The sequence below is a fragment of the Labeo rohita genome, unplaced genomic scaffold (genome assembly GCF_022985175.1).
Source record: "Labeo rohita strain BAU-BD-2019 unplaced genomic scaffold, IGBB_LRoh.1.0 scaffold_63, whole genome shotgun sequence".
Classification (NCBI taxonomy): domain Eukaryota; kingdom Metazoa; phylum Chordata; class Actinopteri; order Cypriniformes; family Cyprinidae; genus Labeo; species Labeo rohita.
Window position 1 is genome coordinate 438,082 of NW_026129557.1, and position 22,405 is coordinate 460,486.

General features: G+C 36.9%; 1 protein-coding gene across 50 annotated transcripts in view; it reads left to right on the plus strand.

Annotated features, from left to right (window-relative positions):
- Nucleotides 1-22,405, plus strand: part of LOC127161376 (NACHT, LRR and PYD domains-containing protein 12) — a 340,105-nt gene that overhangs the window by 13,775 nt on the left and 303,925 nt on the right. For 42 of the 50 annotated variants that reach the window (XM_051104135.1, XM_051104090.1, XM_051104094.1 and 39 more), the window contains exons 3-6: nucleotides 4,828-6,768; nucleotides 7,599-7,772; nucleotides 8,603-8,776; nucleotides 10,485-10,658. In XM_051104135.1, the coding sequence (XP_050960092.1) occupies nucleotides 4,828-6,768; nucleotides 7,599-7,772; nucleotides 8,603-8,776; nucleotides 10,485-10,658 (2,463 nt within the window). Of the gene's footprint in view, nucleotides 1-4,827; nucleotides 6,769-7,598; nucleotides 7,773-8,602; nucleotides 8,777-10,484; nucleotides 10,659-11,225; nucleotides 11,397-22,405 lie in introns of all 50 variants that reach the window. The other 8 variants (XM_051104093.1, XM_051104107.1, XM_051104104.1 and 5 more) reach the window with 7 other exon arrangements.

Below are 22,405 nucleotides of genomic sequence, written 5' to 3' on the forward strand. Positions count from 1 at the left end.
GATAAAATATTATGACGATTTAGAGTCAACTGATTACTAATTAAATTTTCTAAAAGTTTTGAGAGAATACAGAGCTTAGATATAGGTCTATAGTTATCCATTAAAGAAGGATCACCCCCTTTTGACAAGAGAACAACAAATGCTGATTTCCAAATATATATTACTTGTTATATTACTTGATAATGAGAGATTAAATAAATATCGGCCACTAATTTTAGAAACAGTGCGGCAATATGATCAGGAGCAGGCAATTTATTCACATCTAGTTCCTTTAAAGATGAATAAACATCAGAAGAGGTAATTAGTTGAAAAACAAACTCACTCATCCATAAATTTCGTTCAGCTTCAAGAAAATCTAGATCAAGAGTCATATTGTTATTTGTTGAAAATAAAGATCCTGATGCAATAAAGTGACTATTAAAACTATTAAGCATTTGCTTTTTGTCTGTAATTTTAGTAGAATCTATCATTAAACAGGCAGGATTTAACTCTATATTTTCTCAAAGGTGCGTGCTTATTATTAATTAACATAAAACTATTAAAAATATTCTCAAGCGCAATCAACATCTGGAATTAAAGTAATTCTGTCCCAGTCAATTTGAGCAAGATCATTCAAGAAAGCCTGCTCACTGAAATATTTCATAAAACACCTAGGTATAATTCTCGGGGTTCTGCTTGGGCAGCCTTGTATTTCTGACTACTGACACAACACAATGATCACTAATATCGTTTGCAAATACAGAAACTGGAGAATATTTATGTGGATCGCTTGTAAGAACAAGATCTATTAATGTAGATTTTTCAAAAAAGAGATTTCAAATTTGGCCTAGTGGGTGTATCAACCAATTGAAAAAGATTATGACTATCACAAAACTTTTTAAAGTGCCCCTATTATGTGTTTTCAAATATGATCTTTCATGTAGTGTGTCATGTAGCTGTATGTGAACATAAACTATCTGCAAAGTTGTGAAGCTGACAGTGCACGTTACATAAACTTATTGTCTATCAAAAAAAAGAGTCGACTCACATTTGCCTAAACGAGTCGTCAGGATTTCAAATCTTTTTCTGTTACGGCCACACGTCACAAAGTAACAGATTTGCATAATGTCCGCCCACGTTCTACGTCACGAACAACCTGCCCGCCCATACATTTCCATGTGGTTTACATCACATGGAAATTTACACGTACATTATACGGTAGACACTGTATCCTACGCTGTGAACAAAACTGTTTTATATTCACTTCCAAAAGATGATGAATCTACAAAGATTGTATTTTCTGGCGATCGTTCAAAATAAGTAGTTGTGTATGTTATGTTTTGTAACAACCCTGCACATGTCATGCTAACCGGCTAAATCACGCTTGTGTAGTTCTGTTGTTCAGCAGTGAACTCACTGTAGTCTGACAATTTGTGATTGATGCAGCTTGACTGTCTGTGTGTCTCATTAGTTGGAGTAATGATAAAGGATGAGCACGAAGCGGCTTTCACACCGCATGCAGAAAGCGCTGTGCTTAACTTGTCGATCAGGCACTTCAGCTGTTTCATCACAGACTCTGGCTTGAATTGTTATGGCAAAATCGATGCCATCTTCTCTATGTATTGACAAGTCTCCAGGGCTCTCAGTCAGTTATGGCAATGGGCGTTTCGTTCTCCGACACGCTGTACGCGGTAGACCAATCATAAAGGACTCCGCCATCTGACCAATCACAGCAGTGAGGGCTCACGGAAAGGAGGGGTTTAGAGAGACTGATTCTTCTAACTGCTTCGCACGAGTCGTTTAGGAATCATTTAGAAATGGAGTAAAATTAAATCTATTTTTGGAGAAAACTGAAGTGTTTTTTGACCTTGCATACATGTAAACCTGTTTTGGGAGTCTATTAAAACAATATTAGCAACATTTAAAATGGCATAATAGGGGCACTTTAAAGTCATCGGATGTTGCATGCATCCAGTTCAAATTAAAATCTCCCATTATGATCAGTTCCTTGTATTTCAAAGAGGCCAATGAATTCATTAGAGACTGTAAGGCACAGCTATTAGCTGAAGGAGGTCTATAACAGCTAGCTATAGTGAGCTCAAGGGTCTTAGACACAGAGAGATTCAAAGCTAATAATTCATACTGTTTTGCTATTGAAATCGAAAGTAGCAATGATGCCTCAAGATGTTCTCTGGCGTAAATTGCTACCCCTCCATCCCTTTTTAATCTATCTGCTCTAAAAACGTTATAACCAGAAATACTAATGTCTCTGTCTGAGATCGATTTATTAAGCCAGGATTCAGATTTGACAATAACATCCGTGTTTGTATTTTTAGCTCAGATGTACACCATATCCAATTTAGGCAACAGACTACGAACATTTAAATGTATAAAGCCCAATCCAGACCTTGTTTTTAACTCAACTGGAGTAGTGAAATTCAAAGCAACTTTATTCCTGGGTTTGGTGATACATTCCCAGACATTAACAACATTTAAAAAGATTAAACTTCTTCGTTTAAATCAACACTCCACTTTTTTTGGAAAAAAAAAAAAAAGCTCATTTTCTAACTCCCCTAGAGTTAAACAGTTGAGTTGTAACGTTTTCGAATCCATTCAGCCGATCTCCGGGTCTGGAGTAGCAATTTTAGCATAGCTTAGCATAGATCATTGAATCTGATTAGACCAATAGCATCTTGCTCAAAAATGACCATATATAATGACAATATTTTTCCTATTTAAAACTTGACTCTTCTGTAGTTACATCGAGTACTAAGTAAAAATGCAGCAGAGCAAATTTTGAGAATATGTGAAATAAAATAAATAAATGGAAAAATACAAAAGAGTCTCTCTCACAAACACACACTCAGAAATGAACTGGTATGACTGCAACAGAGCAAATTTTGAGAATATGTGAGATGGGGAGAGCAATTTTCTCGTATTTTAGTGTTTGATTGTAATTATAATGCAACCTGATATTTATCTAACCAAAAATATCTAAACCTTGACAAAAAGTAGTCTTTTAGAATGTCTAAATATATATCAAAAAGCAAAATCTAATAAAATGTAAAAAAACAAACAAAAAAAAACAATGGCAATCCAAAAGCCTCCGTATACATGTATAATATGTATATAGGGAGATATACAGGAGCTTACATGACATTATACAAGTTTTTATTTTTTTAATGACAGCAAATGGTAAAATGGAATTTAAAACCATTTCACGTTAAACTGAGAAGAAAAAAAATCAGTAGGCTTAAAGGAGAAGTCCACTTCCAAAACACCAATTCACAAATAATGTACTCACGCCCTTGTCATCCAAGATGTTCATGTCTTTCTGTCTTCAGTCGTGAAGAAATTATGGTTTTTGAGGAAAACATTTCAGGACTTTTCTCCATATAAAGGACTTCATTGGTGCCCCGATACTGAACTTCCAAAATGTAGTTTAAATGCAGCTTTCAATCCCAGCCAAGGAAGAAGGGTCTTATCTAGTGAAACGATCTGTCATTTTTTTTTTTTTTTCATAAAATAAAAATTTGTATACTTTTTAAGCACAAAATTTGTGTAGCACAAGCTCTGCGATGCGGGTTCACATAGGCGGAACTACAGATCCAGTGATTGCAAAGCAAACACGCAAAGACTAAAAAAAGACTAACGCTGTTTACAGACAAAAAGGTACAACAATGTCGGACGATTCTGAAGTTGTAGGAGAAAATAAGATGGAGTTTTTCGCCAGCCTCTACCTTTTTGAGCTGGAGTACACAGACGATGTGCTTTGTCGAGACTTCGATGAGATGTTATTCTTAGTAGTGATGGGAAGTTCAGATCGTTTTACCGACTCGGACCTTTGAGTCTCGTTCAGCAAAATGAACAAATCTTTTTTCGAGTCATTTCGTTCATTTTAGCGAAATATAATTAAAATGTTACGTGTTACCTCCCTAACACATCTACTGCTTACACAAATGTTAATCACACTACAAACAAGACAAAATTATAATGCTATAAGAAACAGAAAAAGTTAGTTCATTGTTTACCTGGGTCTTTAGACTATAATTAACTCACCTCACCTCTTATCTGACAAGTTTTCGGGTTTGAGTCGTTCGTTTATCACGTGACAGCCCTATAAGCTCAACCAATGCAGTGCAAGCCGGAAAAAGAATTGATTAGTTCATCTCTCGAGTCTTCGGGTTCGAATCATTCGTTCATCACGTGAAAGCCCCAAAAGATGAACAAATGACTCGAAAAACCTGAAGACATAAAACAGGTGAACTAATTCCAGCACAGAATGTAATAGGATGTTGCGCATGAGCAACTGAACAAATCGCTCCCCAAGAAAACTTGTTCTTCCCGAGTCACATTAAATTTAAGAACGCACATCCCAGAGCTTGTGCTCCACAAGCTTTTGTGCTTAAAAAGTACACAAATTTTTATTTTTTGGAAAAAAATGAGAGATCGTTTTGCTAGATAAGACCCCCCCATCCTCGTCTGGGACTGTTTCGAGCCCTTTGAAGCTGCATTTAAACTACATTTTGGAAATTCAAAATCGGGGCACCAAGGAAGTCCATTATATAGAGAAAAATCCTGAAATGCTTTCCTCAAAAAACATAATTTCTTTACGACTGAAGACAGAAAGACATGAACATCTTGGATAACAAGGGGGTGAGTAAATTATTTGTAAATTGTTGTTCTGGAAGTGGAGTCTGTCAGCACCAATGAACACTTCTTTCCAAATGTGGTTGTGGTTTGATTTCAAGTAAGATCATTTAATATTAGAGACATTTAAATATTTTCTCTGTTTTGATAAAGGTCCTTTCTGTTTGTTTCAGTCTGTTTTGCTTATTATCTTTTCAGTAGTGGGAGAAGTGACCAGATCAGATACGTGTCCCATCAGACCTTCACATACTCCTACAGACAGAACCACAGCAGTCACCATGACACAGAAGCAGATCTGCAGCTCAATTCTCACCAACCAGTGCATTATGATCTGCAGAGAGTCAAAGACCAGCACAAAACCAGCATGAAGAACAAGTATGAGAGCTTATTTGAGGGAATCAAACTACAAGAGAATCAAACCCTCCTGAACAGGATTTACACACAGCTGTACATCATAGAGGGAGAAAGTGAAGGAGTGAATGAAGAACATGAGGTGCTGCAGATGGAGAAAAGTTACAAGACACTCAAAGACACTCCAATCAACTGCAATGACATCTTTAATCCTTTACCTGAACCAGGATATGAGGAGATGAGAAGAGAGAAGAAAGACAAAATAAAGACTGTTCTTACTAAAGGCATCGCTGGAATTGGAAAAACCGTCTCTGTGCAGAAGTTCATTCTGGACTGGGCCGAGGGAAAAGTCAATCAGGATGTAGATTTCATGTTTGTGCTTACATTTCGAGAGCTGAACTTGATTAAAGATCATCAGTACAGTCTGCACAGACTTCTGCTTGCCTTTCATCCTGAACTTCAATATCTTGACTCATGGATTTATGATAAATGTAAAGTTGTGTTCATCTTTGATGGTCTGGATGAAAGCAGAATTTCACTGATGTTTTCAGACAGTCAGACAGTTTCTGATGTGACTGAGATTTCATCAGTGAGTGTGTTGATGTCAAACCTCATGAGAGGAGATCTGCTTCCCTCTGCTCTCATCTGGATCACCACCAGACCAGCAGCAGCCAATCAGATCCCCTCTAAATACATCAACCGTGTGACAGAAATTCAGGGATTCAATGACCCTCAGAAGGAGGAATATTTCAGGAAGAGAATCAGTAATAAGCAACAAGCCAGCAGAATCATCTCACACATCAGAAGAGCAAGAAGCCTCCACATCATGTGTCACATACCCGTCTTCTGCTGGATCTCAGCCACTGTGCTTCAAGACCTCCTGAAACAAGATCAGAAATCAGCAGAAATCCCTCAGACTTTGACTGAAATGTACATCTACTTCCTCCTCATTCAAACAAATGTGAAGAACCAGAAGTATGAAGAGAGAAATTCAGAGGAACTCCTGCAGTCCAACAGAGAAGTGATTGTGAAACTTGCTGAACTGGCTTTCAATCAGCTGATGAAGGGCAATGTGATGTTCTATGAGGAGGACCTGAGAGAGAGCGGCATAGACGTCACTGACGCCTCGGTGTATTCTGGGATTTGCACTGAGATCTTTAGGGAAGAATCTGTGATTTATCACAGAAAAGTTTACAGCTTTGTACATCTGAGTTTTCAGGAGTTTTTTGCAGCACTGTATGTGTTTTACTGCTATTTACACAAGAACAGTAAGATTATGAAAATGTTCCTGACAGGAAATAACAGAAATCAGTGTGAGACTGTTCCTCTGAATACATTTCTGAAGGGAGCAATGACTAAAGCTTTAAAGAGTAAAAATGGACACCTGGATCTTTTCCTTCGATTTCTTCATGGCATCTCACTGGAGTCCAATCAGAAACTCTTACAGGATGTACTGATACACACAGAGAACAACACAGAGATCATCAAGAAAATAATCAAAAACCTCAAACAAGGTAAAATAAACGATGTCAGTCCTGACAGATGGATGAATCTGTCACACTGCTTGATTGAAATGAAGGATAATTCTGTTGTTAAAGAAATGCAGGCATTTTTAAACTCCAAAACAAGCCAAAAAAATCTTTCTCCTGCTCAATGCTCAACTTTGGCGAACATGATCCTGATGTCAGAGGAGGTGCTGGATGAGTTAGACCTTAAACAGTACAACATCAAATTAATTGAGGGTCGATGGAGACTCTTACCGGCTGTGAGGAACTGCAGAAAAGCTCTGTAAGTGTGAAAAACTGAACACAATTATATTTAACGCAAGGTTCAACAAAAGTTGTGATGTTTCTTTTGTTTGTGTTTTATTGATTTAATTACTGCACACAAGTGATGTTTTAATTCTCAAGCAGTCAGTGTTGTTATTATTATTATTATTTTTTATTATTTTTTCAATTATTATTAGCAGTAAATAGGAAGGTTTCTGCTCTGGCATCAGCTCTGAGTTCAAACCTTTTAGAGCTGGATTTTAGTAACAATCATCTGCAGGATTCTGGTTTATGTAGACTGAAGAGTCCAAACTTTATTTTTTTTTTTTAGATTCGTAGAATGGGAAAAAAATAGCTTTGTGCTTTGTCAACTTAACCAGTAAATATAATTCAACTCTGTGGCAGTTGTTTAGGTGATTTTAATCAATAGAATTGGTTTATGTAATTAGAGTAACACATCATATTATCAACTCCAGTCCTGGAGGGCAAGTGTCCTGCTGAGTTTAGCTCTAACCCTGACCAAATACCCTCGATTAATCCCAGTGTTCAAATTTACTTTGTTTACAGCTAAGATGTACAGTATGTACTTTTAATAATGGCATGTACTTGTTTTAATTTTCGGACCCTCATCTAACGCATCTCATTTAATTTATCAGCTCATTAGTAGAGACTCCAAGGCTTGGATTAAATTGTGGTGTGACTGATGAGGGAGGCATCCAAAATGTGCAATGATAGGGAATCACAAGGACAGATTTAAGAAGCACTAATCTGAACTGAAGGAAGTCTTTCAGTCTGTTGGGGACATCAGACATCAGCATATCTTTTAAACAGAGTTCTTGCTGTTTTCAGTTTGGCAGGCTGTAATCTCACTGGTCAGCACTGTGAAATTGTGGCTTCTGCTCTACAATCATCAATCTCACCCCTGAGAGAGCTGGACCTGAGTAACAATAACCTGCAGGATTCAGGAGGGAAACTGCTCGCTGCTGGACTGAAAAGTCCAAACTGTCAACTCAACATACTGAGGTTTGTGTTTCAAACTGATTCATTTTGTGATTTTAATAATTATAGACACTCTGTCAATCAAGTTTAAGAGGAAAACATTTTAAGGAACTCTTCTGCATTTTTAACCTAAATCACAGCAGCGTCTATCTGTGAAGGACATAGACTGTCAAACATACAAAACTATTAGCCAGTCATAGCAGTGGGTGTTTATTTCTGAGTCCACAGTCCGCCACACCTTTTCAAACAGAGCATTCAGATGAGGGAGGTCAAAAACATGACAGAAAATAGCCTGTTACTTCTGAATTATGATGTTTTTGATGTAAAAACCTTGATAATATTAAAAGTGGACCTCAAAGAACATTAAAAAAAACAGAGGCAGTTCATGACCCCTTTAAAACTTTCAGACAAGCCTTTGTCACATCAAAGTTTGTCATCAAAATTTACTTTCATTTTATTAATCCTATGCACGTCCAGATAGTTTTAAATGCACACCTAATGTATGCTAATTAGTTTTTGTTGGGTCACCCCAAATAGACACAAGGTTCCCAGAAAACCATTCCCAAATAAAAAATGTTTTAAAGAAAATCACCCTGTTAAAAGAAATCTCAAGCCAATTAATTTATTGGCATATTAGTATAAACATCTTTCAGTAAATTCCTTCATATCATAACATAGACTTAAGCATCCAATCAATATTTTTTGTTGGTGTTGTTTTGTTTTCACGATTTACTCTACACAACAAACACACACCATCACACACCACACATTCATGCTGCTGTTCCCAATTCCCAGAAATAAGATCTAAAGCATCTCTTAAATTAATCACACTAACATTATTAATGTTGTTGTAGATTATCTGGCTGTTTGGTGAAAGAGGAAGGTTGTGCTGCTCTGGCATCAGCTCTGAGTTCAAACCTTTCACACCTGAGAGAGCTGGACCTGAGTAACAATCATCTGCAGGATTCAGGAGGGAAACTGCTCGCTGCTGGACTGAAGAGTCCAAACTGTCAACTCAACATACTGAGGTTTGTGTTTCCCATTAATTTTGTGATTTTAAAAATTACAGACACCCTGACAAGCAAGTTTAAGAGGGAAACATTTTAGGAAGCTGTTGTTTTTTCCCTTCATTAGCCTACTACAAATCTACCTGCTCTCTACAGTTGGATCCAAAAGTTTTTGGCAACTCTGTCTGATGTCCTTCTTTAAAACTATGGGATTATTTTTGTGCCAATAAGAATGAACGTAACTTTATAAAACTGAACGTAACTTTCCAAGAAACGGTCAAAAATATGCCACTGCAAAAGAAGAAAAACACAATGAAAATGAAAAAATGAACTCAGTCGCACGAATTTAACATGCTCTTCAAATATGCTTCATTCTTTGTTAATGATTTTCAAAGAATCGTTTTCGCGAATCATGGATTCTGAATGCACTGCCACAGTTTTCGCTTACGCTTCGCAAATTTTCGTTTGCTGTTTTGGCACAAACCTCTCGTGGGGGCGGGCTTAACAGCGATCTACTCTGATTGGCTAATGAGCTTTTGATGGACAGTTGCTCTCTGACCTGGAAGCACGGACGGTGACGTCAGTGGCGCGCATATTGGAAAGTTGTTGCGGTGTGCAATACGTCGTGCTTTGTTTATAGAAACTATCAGAACTGTTGCACACTGTACATGAATAAAACTTTTATCGATGTTATTGATTAACGTTACTTTAGCAACACGAACTTACTTCAAGCTGCCCTGAGGGACAAGCTGAGGTGGAAGATGATGCCGCTCCGTGTCTCTCCTGAGAGCTCATCTTTAGAAACTAAGAGACGACCGTAGGTGAAATACTAATAACATTAATACTTAATTATAAACAAAGCACAACGTATTGCACACCGCAACAACTTTCCAATATGCGCGCCACTGACGTCACCGTCCGTGCTTCCAGGTCAGAGAGCAACTGTCCATCAAAAGCTCATTAGCCAATCAGAGTAGATCGCTGTTAAGCCCGCCCCCACGAGAGGTTTGTGCCAAAACAGCAAACGAAAATTTGCGAAGCGTAAGCGAAAGCTGTGGCAACGCATTCAGAATCCATGATTCGCGAAAACGATTCTTTGAAAATCATTAACAAAGAATGAAGCATATTTGAAGAGCATGTTAAATTCGTGCGACTGAGTTCATTTTTTCATTTTCATTGTGTTTTTCTTCTTTTGCAGTGGCATATTTTTGATCGTTTCTTGGAAAGTTACGTTCAGTTTTATAAAGTTACGTTCATTCTTATTGGCACAAAAATAATCCCATATAAAACAAGCATTTTTATCAGGCTCATATGTATAGTTTTCTATGTAAATACTGGTACTTCTGATTGGGCTGAGGCTGGAATTTAGTGAGTTTGAAGTAAAATTATTTGATGGATGTATACTATGCATCGAGAGCATTCACTCAGTATCATTATCTCATTTTTGACCAAGATGGCTTTTAGAGGGTTTTGCATCTAAACTCTTCATATATATATAGGTCTGTGTGAGTTTGCGTGTCTGTGTGTGTATGCTGTCAATCGATCAGAAAAAAAAAGAAAAAAATTAAATGCACAATTTTTCTGAAATTAGCCATGATTAATTCTTTAAAACTAGTTTTGTACTGCAATAATCACACACCCCACATTCATGCTGCTGTTCCCAATTCCCAGAAATAAGATCTAAAGCATCTTTAAATTAATCACACTAACATTATTACTGTTGTTGTAGATTATCTGACTGTTTGGTAAAAGAGGAAGGTTGTGCTGCTCTGGCATCAGCTCTGAGTTCAAACCTTTCACACCTGAGAGAGCTGGACCTGAGTAACAATCATCTGCAGGATTCAGGAGGGAAACTGCTCGCTGCTGGACTGAAGAATCAAAACTGTCAACTCAACATACTGAGGTTTGTGTTTCACACTGATTTATCTTGTGATTTTTAGTAATTACAGACGCCCTGTCAAGCAAGTTTAAGAGGGAAACATTTTAGGAAACTGTTCTGTTTTTCCCTTCATTAGCCTACTACAAATCTACCTGCTCTCTACAGTTGGATCCAAAAGTTTTTGGCAACTCTGTCTGATGTCCTTCTTTAAAACAAGCATTTTTATCAGGCTCATATGTTTAGTTTTCTATGTAAATACTGGTACTTCTGATTGGGCTGAGGCTGGAATTTAGCAAGTTTGAAGTAAAATTATTTGATGGATGTATACTATGCATCGAAAGCATTCACTCAGTATCATCTCATTTTTGACCAAGATGGCTTTTAGAGGGTTTTGCATCTAAACTCTTCATATATAAAAAAAAAATAATTAAATGCAAATTTTTCTGAAATTAGCCATGATTAATTGTTTAAAACTAGTTTTGTATTGCAATAATCACACACCCCACATTCATGCTGCTGTTCCCAATTCCCAGAAATAAGATCTAAAGCATCTTTAAATTAAGCACACTAACATTATTACTGTTGTTGTAGATTATCTGGCTGTTTGGTGAAAGAGGAAGGTTGTGCTGCTCTGGCATCAGCTCTGAGTTCAAACCTTTCACACCTGAGAGAGCTTGATCTGAGTGACAATGACCTGCAGGATTCTGGAGTGAATCTACTTTCTGCTGGACTGAAGCGTCCAAATCATCTCAACATACTGAGGTTTGTGATTCATATTGATTTATATTTTAACAATAGTGTGTGTGAGCGAGAGACTATATCTACTTTTGTAATTAAATAATAATTAATTGCATAAAATGATTGCTCAATGTGTTTGTTACATGGAGTGAGGGACGAGAGGCGAGCGGATCCATATGCGAGCTTTTATTAAAGGGGCGAGACAAAAACATGTTCGTACAGGCAGGGTAAAAAGATAGCAAACAGATATAACACAGGCAAGACGTAGAGAATAATCCAATAAACAAGAGCGAGAGTCCGAAAAGGCAGGCGGCTTACGGTCGAAAACGGGGAGCCGGGCGAGGGAACAAAGAACTAGGAATTAGGAACAAGGAAATGCTAACAGTGGAAATACAACAATAACAACTCACAATACTCTGTGGTTTGCAAGGGGAAAGACCAGGGCTTTTATAGCGCCGCTGATTGGTCGCGGATGAGGTGCAATGGCTGATGGGGAATGTAGTCCGGGGTGTAGTACAACAGTCAGAGTGTGATAATGGGGTGAGAGTGACATCTGGTGGTGAGCAGACAGCGGGACACCGACCAGATTTGTGACAGTGTTAAACGTGTTAACAAAATAAACACCACAAAAACTGACCGTGGTGTGAAAGCAGCAGTTAAAAACACATCTGCAGTTTGGTACTCCAGTAAAGTCCAGTCAGGTCTCGTTTATTTATTTAGGGCCAGATTTAAGTATTATTATTATTAATATTAATAATACCCAAAACTGAGGCAATGTGAGCATTATGGAACATAGACTCATAGAAGTATTAAACTTAATAATGCTCTAGGAAATTCCTTAGATGGACACATGTATCTGATATCACTGTAGCGGAGGGGAATATGCCGCCGCCTTGTGGGGGGAGATATTAAACTATTAACTAAGGAAGACTGAGTGAGTAACAGGATCTTAGTCCCCCCACCCAATGCTTTAGGTCTCTATATAACAGGTAGTTGTATGTTGGTGCCTATCGTGTTGATTTGTAGTGCTACAGATAAGGTGAGGTGTCTCCAGGATTACATTATACACGGTGGCACCTGGAGTGTGTGTGCAAGTATGCAATTAATTGTAATTGTAGATACGAGCTTTTGACTGCACGACCCACCCTCCCCTAAATCTAACAGAATAGGTGAGACGCCCCCACTCCTTAGTATAAGAGACTCAACTTAATGTACACAGTTATTATTACAGAAATACAGAAATATTTAGATAGAAAGTAGTACACTCAAGAGACAAATTAAATGGGTTATAACTTCTTTTTCTTCTTTTGTTTCTTTACTGGAAAGTGAAAGTATTTCAAATCCAGTCAATTCGGGATTAAATCAAAGATTGACAATGATAAAGTAAATAACAATGTGCAACTGTTTCTGTTGTACCTTAAACAACAATCAGTGTTCCTCTGTTACAGCACTGAAAAGGGTAACATTCACAATCAGGGTTAAATCAGTTCAGTTCATATGTTGAAAAGTTCACTTAAAAAGTCCAAGAAAATGATAATCCTTCCATTCAAAAATACAGAATGTTCATAGACTCTGGAATTATCTGTCAAGATAAATGCTACAGCCTATAATTTCTTCAACAAAATCATGTGGACAACACAACCCTTACAAAAAAAGAACCATGGTCTTTTGTGTAATTTATGAATGCTTGAGACAATAAAATCAATCAGCCAGCTGTTTCATCAATTCATAGCTGTAACTGTCTAAAGATACAACTGAAAAATTAAATAATGCAATTAAATTACAATGTGTGTTTATTGTCTTCATGCTTCATCAGTCAAAAGGTGTGTATCTGCATGTTATTCAGCTGTAGTGATGTAGGGGATCTATAAGTTGGATTTCATATGAGCTTTTATTTTGACGTTTAGACGCGGGCGCTGCCATTATTGTTCCCGTGCGTGTGTGACGAAGACACGGAAAGAGAGAGAGTGGAGAGGTGGAGAGTAGCGGTGCGCTGAAGAAGAATGCGCTGATTTTTGGAACTTTTACTAAGTTAAAAGTTTAGACCAGTGACATGCATTCGACCTGCATGATGTTGTTTCTAAGTCTCCATTTGTTTTAACGAGCCTGTTATTAATAGTGAGGTAGCAAGTTTACCGTCTTGCTGGTGCGTGAAGCTGAGGACAGGCCTGTTAGAGTTTAGAAAGATATTCAGCAGTGGAGTTGAGTTGAATTTTTTTGGTGAGGAGAGTTGGCTGATTCATTGGAGAGGATCCTGTATTGTTCGTGCTCTCGGACTGATCGCCATTGGACAGGATTGCGGCCTCGTCAGATCAAGCTGTAGCTTTTAGGATCATGGGGACAATCATTGGAGATCATAGAGTTAAAAGAACGTTACCCTGCCTATCTGGACACCTTTCAGGGCTCTGTCCATGACCCGAGATTGGTGATGTACTTTATTTTCTTCATTTTCCACTGAATGCTGGTAAGCAAGTGAGCTTTTCTTTCAACAAGTATAAAGACTGAACTGTGCTTTAAAAGAAATCTCTCATACGTGGAACTGTGACGTGAATTTCCCCCGCCAAGTGATTCACATACTCTTTTACAGTAATTCAAATGTATGGGGTCATTATGATTTTTAGGAAATTACTTTATTTCAAGAATGCATTGAATTGATCAAAAAAGACAGTAAAGTACTTTTTTTTTTTTTTTTTTTTTTTTTTAGAGTAAATTATTTTAAAATGTGTAATAACATTCATTTACAGAGTCTTTAAGCAGGTTGGTGGTTTTCATTGCAACAGCTTCACAGTGTTTTTGAGATGCAGATATATCTTGTTGTCCCAAATTTAAAAAGACTAAATAAAAATGACATATATGCTGCGTCCGAAATCGCATACTGCTTAAGTAGGTACTACATTTAAATATGAACATACTACCCGACCGTTAAAAAGTACGTTCTATAGCTGTGTCTCATTACGAAGGATGCACCCTCCGGAGGCTGCATTCGAAGGCTACATACGTCACAGAGGCTGTCTCATTTCAGAAAAGCAAGTAGGACACTCCAAATGCGACCTTCGATTGCGTCCTTCTTTCACAGGAATTCGGAGGATGCATGCGGTGTATCCTTCGCTGCTACAGATAACCCAACATTCTTTGCGTCGCCGTAACCAACGGTCATTTATTTGAAAATAAATTGCGATGCCGGCAGATGTAAACACAAGCGACGATGAGTTGTTTAAATATAAAAAGTAAAACTAATACATTTTTGTTTTCCTTTTTTGTTCTCCTTTTTTCTGTAACAGATGTCAGTTGTACTTGCGCTGCAGTTCCTCCAATATGCAATAAAATAAAACAAGTAAAAACACTTTCTTTTCAAATTACTTTCCAAGTTTAGAAATATTTTTTCTTTATTTATTTAGTGTTAGAGCGCAACTAGGTGGCCGCGGCGTGACACATTTGTGGAGTCCAGTGTAGACTGTTAGTGTGTTGTCATAGCAAAATGATACTTTCTTTTTCCTTTTCCGTCCGTCCTACGAAGGCCATCTCATTTAATTCTAGGCTTGAGGACACTCCGCATACGCATCCTAGAGAGGATGCGACCTCCAAAGGATACAACCTCTGGAGGGCGCATCCTTCGAAATGAGACACAGCTTATATAGTATGAATGTGGGTAGTATGAATGGAATTCGGACGTACTACATCCGCCATATTGATGTTGTCACGTGTCATGCGTCGTCACAACAGCGCGCGAAAATTTAAAGAGACTTCACTGCACGAACACCGGCACCGGCAATGATCGGCGTTTTAACGTTGATTGGACAGACAGCTCAGAGAAGGCGTCGGTCAGCTGCTCGCAGATCACGCCTTCGTACACAGCTTCTAGATTATTTATCAAATAACGTTTCGATTTACAATGTTTAAACTTTCAATAAGGCATCCGTTTATTTAGATTCTGTTAAACAAGTGTAATTTAATCACAATAAACAACGTTTTTTTCCTGAGGTACTTACACTTGAAATGAGCCGCGTCTCCACTTTCCGCCATTTTTCGAATATGACGCCTCCTCTCCCGGAGCCTCATGGGATAGGAAAGTGTCCATGGTATGCGTACTACAGAATTCGGGCGGAAGCAGTAGGTCATCCGGGTACTTCTCGCCTACTGAATTTCGAATACTATGAATTCGGACATACTACTCGCCTCGCATACTGTTTTTCACGTACTATATAGTAGGGAAGTATGCGATTTCGGACGCAGCACTCTACGCAGCTGACGTATTTCCGGTAGAATCTCGGCCAGCCCATTTACTTCCGCATAGCGCATTCTATAGCGAAATATACTAGCGGCAAAACTCTTTCATAAGATTAAGTTGACAGCGATTTAAAATTTAAGTATTACAATATAGTATTATATAGTTATACATTATAGTAATTACCAGAATGGTAATAAATTACCAATTTATTTACGTAATAAATAATATAAACATGTATATTTTATACAATGTTGCCTGCACTGCAGGAATGTAAACTTTTAAATATAATAAATAGTTTCAATACAATACTGTAAACATGTAACTATATATAAGTTTGAACAGATGCAATGCAGTTATGTAAACATATAAATATAACTGAACATTTATAATGCAGAAATGTAAATATAAATAACTTTGATACAGTGTTAAACTTTTCATGTACAGTGATGTTGTGTAAATACAATATTAAATGATTATTTGTGTTCGTTTTTTTTATTATTATTATTATTTATTTATTTATTTATTTTTTTTTTTTTTTTGGTGTGTGTGTTTTCTACACCTGTAGGCAATGAAATGAAAATAAATTGAAACCAAACCAGTAGGTGGCAGCAAATGGCTGTTTGACTTCAACAGATTCGTTCAAAAAGCTGATTCATTCAGAAACGAGGCAAGCAACTGCCTTTATTAATAAATTACTGAATCACTGACTCACTTGATTCGTTAAAAACGTGGATTTATTCAGTAACGAAACGCACAGTTCTGCTGTGGCAAGGCAGGCTGCACAAGCAACATCTGACACAACACAGGTTGATCGGTGCATCTCTATTTAAAACGTTAACTTCGCTTAGCTAAAGTCTTGATTGTGTCCTCCTACTCCCAAACTATGCGGCCTCTCTGACTTCCTCATCGACCTGAAACATGTCGCCCTCATGCAGATCTCTCCTGTCACCTGATCCTTACTAGAAACTGAGATATTACTTATAGTTAGTAATGTTCATAAAGTAAAATCCAAAATGTATATTAATAAAAAAAATCACATAAGATGCAAACAATGTACATAAAATGTAACTAGATAGATATATAAACAAATAAATACATACATACATGCAAAGACATAAACTGTGAGAAACAAAGATGACTAGAAACGATATTCGGATAACATTATAGCATGAGAATACTCGCCCTCAAAACTGTCGATGTAATTCGAAATATATAATTTGAAGTCCTTCTCTTTCTTAGTGTTGAGCTGATTGCCTCACGATACAATTGACGTCATTTACAGTTATTCAGGGAAGCTCTTGTAAACAGCGAGTGTAGTATGTCATCCTCTCCTGCTCCAGTTTCACACAGTTATAACCAATAGCGAAAACGGCTTCCGGTGCTGCACCGGATGTAACTGAGTGGACTGAGACCAAACGCGGAAGTGATCGTGCATAGAGTCAATTGGACATTGTTATTTTGGTGAGTAAATACCACATTTACTCATGCTTTACTTTACTTTACTTTACTACTTTACTATATTTCACAGATTTTGTGAGAATATTTCAAAGTTTACTTTAAAAAACCTAAGTACAACCCTAATTCCAGAAAAGTTGGGACATTTTGTAAAATGATAAAATCTGTGATTTGTTTATTCTGTTTATTTTTTATTTAATTGGCAAAAATACAAAGAAAAGATTTCCAAAGTTTTCACTGACCAACTTAAATGTATTGTTTAAATTTAAACATATTTATTTATAAATATTTATTTATTTATTTATTTGAAGTATGCATCCCACTCCAAAAAAGTTGGGACTGAGGCAAAATAAAAGTGCAAAGTTTTTTTTTTTTTTAAATGGTAGATTTACTGTTTTTTAATGTAGGCTGCTTTTTTAAACAAAAAAATGCAACCTTTTTTATGAACCCATTAACAAATCATACTGACCTTTTTTAATGGTAGTGTATATTATAGGCTATATTTTATTTGTAATATATAGGCCCGTTTTGAAAGCATGCATCTTAACCCTTAAAACAGCTCATACATAATATTATTTTTTTAATGTCATTAAATGGCACATGACATTCATCACATTTTTGATTTATCATTTGAAGTATCATGTTCACGGTGTGTGTGTGTGTGCGCGTGTTTGATCACTTCTCACCACTGTGTGTGTGCACTTGGATGTGTTAAATGCAGAGCACAAATTCTGAGTATGGGTCACCATACTTGGCCACACGTCACGTCCTTTCCTTTCCTTTCCCTTCCTTTCCTTTCCTTTCCTTTCCTTTCCTTTCCTTTCCTTTCCTTTCCTTTCCATTATCAGTAGACGCAAAAAGGAGCAAAAAAAAAACAACATAGATATATTAGGCTATAATTGTGAGCTTTGAATAAACTCGTTAGAAATGTGGTATTCAAACCAACTGCAGCCAATCAGCAAGCAAAAAGCTTTAATATTAATTTTTCTAAACAAGAAAAAACATCTCTTGCTTTATCGTGTATAAATGTTTGCTATTGTTTTGACGCAGCGGCTGCGCTACAGAAAGTCAAGCAAACACTGAAGTACTGAAGTCGTTGCATCTGTTTCTATTTTTCTGAGGGTCCATACAGTTTCACCATGCAGGCCTCTGTCTCCCACCAAGGTTTCTAGGCATCTAGGATTATAATGGAGGAATAACTTGATATATAAATGGCTACATTAACATTAATTATAACTGATTAATTCATAGCTTGCCCAATAAAATCTACTACACCGCGAACAGCACTACTACACTGGCCGCGAACAGCGCGACACGTTGTGTTAAAGCACATCGATCCCGTTATAATCAGTCGTTCAGTAACAACTGAGCGCGAGCGCTACAATAAACGGATGCCGCGTTCTATTTCAGTCTACAGGATTCCACACGACTGCGCTTCAGGCAAGTTAAAAAATAGATACAGAAAGTGCGTTTTGATGTATCCAGTAAAGACAGAGTTAGGATGTGGCAGACCATTTTCTTTTGCAAGTTTCAGCTCATGTTTTTTTGGTTTAAACTCGTCTTGACCAAACGCCCCCCAGGAACAGCTCAACACTCCCCTTTTAAAAATATTACTTCCAGCGCCCCCTGATGCTGTCCGAACACCCCCTGGGGGGTGCTACCGCCCCCGTTGAGAAACGCTATACTAGACTGACACTACATAAAAATGCACGTTTCCGGCAGTTTCCGTGTATGTGTACTGGCGTTTCCGATTCCTTGACATGACATGTCGTCCTGTGCACGAGAAGTAAATCCCCCGCAAAATCCAGGGTACAAGCAGTTAAATCTCTGTAAACGTTCGATCATATATCTCAGTAAACGTCTGTAGATTACCGTGCACTTAATATATTTTAAATTCTACTGGCCTTCTACACAAAAATGCATCATAAGCACTTATAAATGCTGTAAAGAAAAGCACAAACACAGCAAAGTATCACCAAAACTCTTATTTTATTTTTTTCAGCAAATGCAGGACTGCAAATATTATTCAACAAATGCAACAGGACTGCTACATTTAACTAATCATTTAGTTTGAGAAAAATATTTTGCAAACACAGACGTATAACACACTTCAAGTAAATCATTAAACTGAATAAACAATAAAATGTTTTTTTAAAAAGAAACAATAAAAAAAATTATACATATCAAAAACAAACACAATAATGAATACACTTGCAATGGACACTGCAAATTCAGGGCAGTGATTGCCGCTCCATCTCAGACAGTCACACACACACATACTCGACACCATCAGGACCATGCCATTTTTTTCCATTTAATTCTACCCTTCAGAAGCTACAGATGATACTGTTATGCACATAAATTGACACACCGCTAGCAGAACATGCAATCATTTTAACCAAAGAGGGATCACGAACATTGCATGCTATTTTTTTAGTACTGTCCTGAATAAGCAGTTTTTACAGATATAAAAGATATTTACATATACTGAATTTATAAAAACGAAAATATATAATTTTTAAAAAAATTTCTAAATTTTACATACACTTGATTCTTAATACTGTGAGATTACCCAGATGACCCACAGTTGTTTTTATGTTTTGTTATGTTCTTCATGAGTCCCGTGATGGCTGCAGGTTCAACAGTCTTCTTATGCTTACAGTGTTTTGCTTGCTGTTCTTCAGAAAAATTCTCCAATTCACACAAATTCTTTGGTTTTCCAGGATCTTCTGCATATTTGGCCCCTGTCTAACAATGATTTATGATTTTGAGATCCATTGTTTCACTCTGAGGAAAACTGAAGGAGGGGGCTTATATAGGGCGCCTGATTGGCCACAGGTGTTGATGCCATCAGTGCCATGGATGATGGGAGTAGTAGTCCGGGGTGCAATGCAACAGTCTGTGTTATGTGACAGAGCGAGAGCGACATCTGGTGGTGAGCGGACCGAAGGTCACCGACCAGATTCATGACAGAAGCTAAATAAAATACTTTTTTTTTTTTTTTTTTACTTTTAAGACAAAATAAGTAGTTTACCCTGATCATCCAATTTAAATAGCTTACACCCTGCATCTCTTAATGCATTGTGTTGCTTTCTTGAGCATCAGTAAATGTGTTTACCTTTTTTAATAGTTATGTATGAGTCCCTCAGTTGTCCTCAGTGTGAAAAGATGGATCTGAAATCATACAGTCACTGCTGAAAAGGGTTCAAATCAAAAGATGCTGGAACACCTGAGAATGTGCAGGATCTTGAGGATTTTTCTGAAGAAAAGCGGGCAGTTGAACTGCTCAGGACAAACAAAGGACTCATGAAACACCATCACAAAACAAACATGAAACACTATTCCTTTTCTTTTTAATCAAGTCCTAAATAATAATAATAATAACTTATTTATTTTAATAACATTATGCTTATTCTGCAATGTGATGTAAACTTATGACCACAACCGTGTGTGAAACAGTGAGTACAGCAGACTAAGTTCAGTGAAATATCAATACCCCTATCTTCCTCTGCCATGTCCTTTCTGTTTATTTTGTTGTCACTGGTGGTTCTGTCAAATTTTCACAGTCCTTCAGATGAATGGTTGGGTCTGGGAACAGAGGATCCTGTGAAAAAAATTAAAATAAAAAACACATTTTTTCAAAATACATTGTACAGTTTTAATTGCTTAAGTATAAGCTAGAATGATTAAACATAACATGATAATAAAAATGCAATGATAACAGGCAGCTTAGGGCTGGACAATAATTCGATATCAATATATATCGCGATAGAATTTTTTTCAATAACGGTGATACGATTTTTAAACCCATTTCCGATATTTCGATATACATTTGCATATATATATATATATATATATATAGGCAGAACAGAATTGCGTGATGACGTACATCACAGACACGCTGCCCGCGCTCAGCAGTAGTTGGTTAAGCTCCGTCGCGGAAAGTTTTAGCTACAAAATGAGTACCCCTGACCAGAAATTATATTTCTTACCAGAATAATATTTCTTGCCAGAAACCTCTAGAGCCTGTCATAGGGTGTCATCAATACTAGGGATGTTCATTTCGGTTATTTTTCCTAACCGACAGCCGACGCTTGTTAACCGATTATTAACCGTTAACCGACAAGATTATTTTAAATTAGAATTTAATTATTTTAGAAAGGATCAGTGTCTGTGACCCGTTAAAATACCAACATTTGTTTTCCGGGATTAATTTTACATGCGCAAAAAGCAGCAAACAACAGAACATGACACGTTGCATCACCTGCAGCTTCTGCGAATGGAGAAAAACATCATAAAGCTAGGCTATATATATAATGAAAGAATATGCCTATAAGATAAATCTTTTTTACTTAATAAAACAAACAAACAAAAAAAGTGCAACAAGTAGCTAGTATGCAGAGTTTTGGTTCATTTTTGTGCTAAAAGCGGCATCCTATTTTTCTTTATTTTACAAACAGCAAACCGTTTACAGTTTTGATTATCTGTAAAGAGTCGTTTCCCCTGTTAGAAGAAAAAAAAAACAAGTGATTGCGCCGCACGCGCACACACAATCAGCCAAACATATGGGGGAAAAAAAAATAAAAAATAAATCACACTGCTTAATCGTTATCAACGTACTGCCGTGATATTATGCCAAACATTTTTTTATGTGGATATTTTAATGCGAGAAGTACAAAACCAGGTTTACATAATAAATAATATTTTAGCATTCAAATACATCTTGAATATAGAGACATTTGGATTTGTGTCGTGTGAGACACAATGTTAGTTTCAGTTTCGCTTTAGCCTAAATGGTTTGGTTTGGCTTGTCGCCGAGCTTCTTATATTTTTCATTCTTGTTCTTTTCTAAATACTGTTAAATTGAAAGGATTTTTTGTGGAGTGAGGGGAACTAAAATAGCCTAGCCTATGTTTACAGTGTATTGTAAATATTTCGCGTCGACACCAGGTCTTTCTCAATGTAATAATAAAATGCGACTTAACGTTATAGGCCTACGCGATTTATCTTTTTTCTCTCAAAAATGCAGTTTCATTTTATTTTTATTAAAATATTTTGATTACTGAATTACTGAAAAAAAGACCTTTTAAACCGTTTAACTGAATGTATTAAACGGTCAAAATTCTTTCTGTCGGTTAACGGTTAACCGGTTAAAATGAGCATCCCTAATCAACACTCAACAATGTTCCGGCCAGAGCAATGTGTTTTTGTTGTTGCTCGCTCTTTATTTATTTTATTGTATTATTTTTGTTTCTTTATCCTGGCTGAAGCAGTTTGTTTGTTGTTTCAATTTATATGAATATTCAGCCTGTTCTAGTTTAAATGGAAATATATTATTGTTAATAAGCTG